The sequence below is a fragment of the Leishmania mexicana genome, contig 65, assembly GCF_000234665.1.
Source record: "Leishmania mexicana MHOM/GT/2001/U1103 WGS CADB00000000 data, contig 65, whole genome shotgun sequence".
In the NCBI taxonomy this organism is placed as follows: Eukaryota; Euglenozoa; class Kinetoplastea; order Trypanosomatida; family Trypanosomatidae; genus Leishmania; species Leishmania mexicana.
In genome coordinates this window covers 1-4,120 of record NW_003946373.1, presented here as the reverse complement: position 1 = coordinate 4,120, position 4,120 = coordinate 1, and the positions used below count along the sequence as shown (strand labels likewise).

General features: G+C 64.1%; 2 protein-coding genes across 2 annotated transcripts; both read left to right on the top strand.

Annotated features, from left to right (window-relative positions):
- Positions 1-755: 755 nt before the first annotated feature.
- Positions 756-1,178, top strand: LmxM_33_1725_1 (uncharacterized protein; the record flags this gene model as incomplete). Its single annotated transcript, XM_003886475.1, has 1 exon — positions 756-1,178. One exon carries the CDS (start codon positions 756-758, stop codon positions 1,176-1,178), a length of 423 nt encoding a protein of 140 aa, XP_003886524.1.
- Positions 1,179-2,981: 1,803 nt separating this feature from the next.
- On the top strand, positions 2,982-3,554 carry LmxM_33_1720b_1 (uncharacterized protein; the record flags this gene model as incomplete). The annotated part of the gene is made up of 1 exon (XM_003886474.1): positions 2,982-3,554. The coding sequence occupies one exon, from the start codon at positions 2,982-2,984 to the stop codon at positions 3,552-3,554; it is 573 nt and encodes a 190-aa protein (XP_003886523.1).
- Positions 3,555-4,120: the final 566 nt, after the last annotated feature.

Genomic DNA, 4,120 nt, shown 5'->3' with positions numbered 1-4,120 from the left:
CCAACAACACCGCCGAAGGTCTCACGTTACGATGTCCTCGCGGACCGCTCGCTTGCTGTCCTCGCCTAGCAGGGCGGACGGCGTGCGTGCGCCTTTCTCTCTTCTCTCGCTTCTCCTCTGTTTGCTTTGTGGCACGCCTTCGTGCGCGCGTGCGTGCTGGTTACCTTGCTTGCCTCCCTTGTCCGACGCGTTCAACCCAACACCGCCACTGCCGCCCCCATCGTCCTCCTGGAGAGGAAGGGTAGGGTGTGCTGCACGCCTCGCAGCGTCACTTGCCTGCCTCCCGGCCACTGCCTCCTTCTCCATCTCTCTTCTCGCCCTGTTTCACTGCTGCCCACGCCGCCCATCCCTCTTCCGCCTCTCACAACACGCACGCACGCCACCGGACGCCAAACGACAACGCGTGCGCGCACACGCCGCAGCCAGAAGGACATCGCGTCGCCGCACCTCCGCTCTCTCCCGCTGTCCCACCTGCCCCCTCCTGCGCCTGCCCTCCTCGTCCGCTGTGCTGCGTCATCTCATCCCCCACTCTCCCTCTTGCGGTCGTGTTATTCGCCAATGGCTCTGTTCCAGGACCCGTCGTCTCGGCGGTGTCCGTTGGCGCCCATGACCTACAGTGTTCTCCTCCTCGTGTACGTGATCCTGCAGTTCATCGCGTTCTTTTTCGTGCTGGTGGCCACGCCCATCGAGATGTTCCGCGTGAGTGGTCCAGGTGGTAATCCCATTTGCATCACACTGTGGGGCCACAAGGTGTCATGCACATCGCTCGGGTACAGTTTTTTTCTCAAAGTGTATGGCGTCGCTGTGGCAACCGACTTAATCGTATCCGCGCTGCTCAGGGATGCGCCATCATTTCGATTCTGGTATACGGCGGGGCGTTCTTCGCCAGTTTTGGAATCCTGTACGGCTACTCTTTCATTCGCTGGGTCTGCCTGGCGCTGAACGTGGTTGGCATGATCTTCCTGTGCGTTGTGTGGGCGGCCGTGGCGGTGACGTACAACAAGCAAGAGCGTTTCTGCCGCCCTATTAAAGATGACGGCACATATGGTGCCGGCTTTGTTCTCTTTGTGATTGCGTGGATACTGGATATCATCAACACGGTGATCCTGCTGCTCCCGTGCACGGTCACGGACAGTGACGAGGATCAGCACAACAAGCGACCAGCAGCGCAAGACTAGCATGAGGAGAGCAGGGGTGAGCACAGGGAGCGGATGTCGGGCTCGATAGCAGCACTGCTCCTCCACGAAGCCGCACTCGAGGAGGAGCTGGTGTGAGCGAGGAGGAGCGTGCGGAAGCTGCGGGTTCCCGTGTGTGCCCTTGGCCGGCCCTGTGCGTCTCCCCTCCCCCTCACCCCTCCCCCGAAGCGCTGCTGTGGTGCCGGCGCATGGCTGCTGGGTTGTTGGTGGCGGCGCGGCGCGCAGGGGGGAGCGCCCGGTGTCGGTGTTGACGGCTGCGCTCTCGCCTTACTTGACGTTCTTCTCTTTCGAGCTCACTTATGCTTGCTGTTCTCTTCTCGGCGCAGAGGGAGGCGTGGCGTGCGCGTGCGTGCTGGCGGAGGCGGCGGCTGACGGTGGCGACGGCGCAGCGAAGGGCGGCCGCCGTGCCTCAGAGCGCACGCACACAGGCACACATGCACACACACGCGGCGCCGCGGACAGGGGGGCTGCAGGCGGAGCGGAGCCGAGGCGCGGCTGCTTTCCTGCTCGCTCCTCTGGCGTCTGGCTCGCGTATGTCTGCGTCTGCGCCCCCTGTGTGGCTGTGTCTCCGCGCCTCTCTCTTGCGCGATTTGTTTCGATGGCTTTGTTGCTTGCGCACCCCACTCAGTCCTCCAGGCTCCACTGTGTGGAGTCCCCACGCCGTATGACGGGGTGCAGCGGGCCTGGCGCGACGGAGGGAGAGAAGCACGGCGTGCAGGTAGACTGCGGGGTCTCACATGACCCTGACCTGTGGCTGGGCAGCATTCTCCCCGGGCTCGTGCGGCATGTACCACCGCCACCGCCTGCGCCCTGGCGCGCGACGCTGAGGGCGGCCCCGCTGGGAGCACGGCGTGCGGCGATGGCGCAGGCACGTCTGCGAGGGGGCGGAACGGGGAGGGGGCGCTGCGAGCCCCCTGGACGCATGGGCCCGGTGCAGCGGCAGGACGGCTCGTCGTCGACGACGCGGATGTGGCCGCCGTGCCACAGGGCGTAGGGGCGCGCTGCTGCTGCACGCGCGCATGTGTCGGCCTGTGCGCGGTGGTATGGAGGCGGTGGGAAGCCGGTGCGTGCCTCGCTGATTCGGAGAGACGTGCGGATCAGCACCCCTAAACAAAAGCAAAACGACGAGTGCACATGCACACATCTCTCTATATGGCTGCGTACATATGTGTGCATGCGCCAACAACACCGCCGAAGGTCTCACGTTACGATGTCCTCGCGGACCGCTCGCTTGCTGTCCTCGCCTGGCAGGGCGGACGGCGTGCGTGCGCCTTTCTCTCTTCTCTCGCTTCTCCTCTGTTTGCTTTGTGGCACGCCTTCGTGCGCGCGTGCGTGCTGGTTACCTTGCTTGCCTCCCTTGTCCGACGCGTTCAACCCAACACCGCCACTGCCGCCCCCATCGTCCTCCTGGAGAGGAAGGGTAGGGTGTGCTGCACGCCTCGCAGCGTCACTTGCCTGCCTCCCGGCCACTGCCTCCTTCTCCATCTCTCTTCTCGCCCTGTTTCACTGCTGCCCACGCCGCCCATCCCTCTTCCGCCTCTCACAACACGCACGCACGCCACCGGACGCCAAACGACAACGCGTGCGCGCACACGCCGCAGCCAGAAGGACATCGCGTCGCCGCACCTCCGCTCTCTCCCGCTGTCCCACCTGCCCCCTCCTGCGCCTGCCCTCCTCGTCCGCTGTGCTGCGTCATCTCATCCCCCACTCTCCCTCTTGCGGTCGTGTTATTCGCCAATGGCTCTGTTCCAGGACCCGTCGTCTCGGCGGTGTCCGTTGGCGCCCATGACCTACAGTGTTCTCCTCCTCGTGTACGTGATCCTGCAGTTCATCGCGTTCTTTTTCGTGCTGGTGGCCACGCCCATCGAGATGTTCCGCGTGAGTGGTCCAGGTGGTAATCCCATTTGCATCACACTGTGGGGCCACAAGGTGTCATGCACATCGCTCGGGTACAGTTTTTTTTCTCAAAGTGTATGGCGTCGCTGTGGCAACCGACTTAATCGTATCCGCGCTGCTCAGGGATGCGCCATCATTTCGATTCTGGTATACGGCGGGGCGTTCTTCGCCAGTTTTGGAATCCTGTACGGCTACTCTTTCATTCGCTGGGTCTGCCTGGCGCTGAACGTGGTTGGCATGATCTTCCTGTGCGTTGTGTGGGCGGCCGTGGCGGTGACGTACAACAAGCAAGAGCGTTTCTGCCGCCCTATTAAAGATGACGGCACATATGGTGCCGGCTTTGTTCTCTTTGTGATTGCGTGGATACTGGATATCATCAACACGGTGATCCTGCTGCTCCCGTGCACGGNCACGGACAGTGACGATGATCAGCACAACAAGCGACCAGCAGCGCAAGACTAGCATGAGGAGAGCAGGGGTGAGCACAGGGAGCGGATGTCGGGCTCGATAGCAGCACTGCTCCTCCACGAAGCCGCACTCGAGGAGGAGCTGGTGTGAGCGAGGAGGAGCGTGCGGAAGCTGCGGGTTCCCGTGTGTGCCCTTGGCCGGCCCTGTGCGTCTCCCCTCCCCCTCACCCCTCCCCCGAAGCGCTGCTGTGGTGCCGGCGCATGGCTGCTGGGTTGTTGGTGGCGGCGCGGCGCGCAGGGGGGAGCGCCCGGTGTCGGTGTTGACGGCTGCGCTCTCGCCTTACTTGACGTTCTTCTCTTTCGAGCTCACTTATGCTTGCTGTTCTCTTCTCGGCGCCGAGGGAGGCGTGGCGTGCGCGTGCGTGCTGGCGGAGGCGGCGGCTGACGGTGGCGACGGCGCAGCGAAGGGCGGCCGCCGTGCCTCAGAGCGCACGCACACAGGCACACATGCACACACACGCGGCGCCGCGGACAGGGGGGCTGCAGGCGGAGCGGAGCCGAGGCGCGGCTGCTTTCCTGCTCGCTCCTCTGGCGTCTGGCTCGCGTATGTCTGCGTCTGCG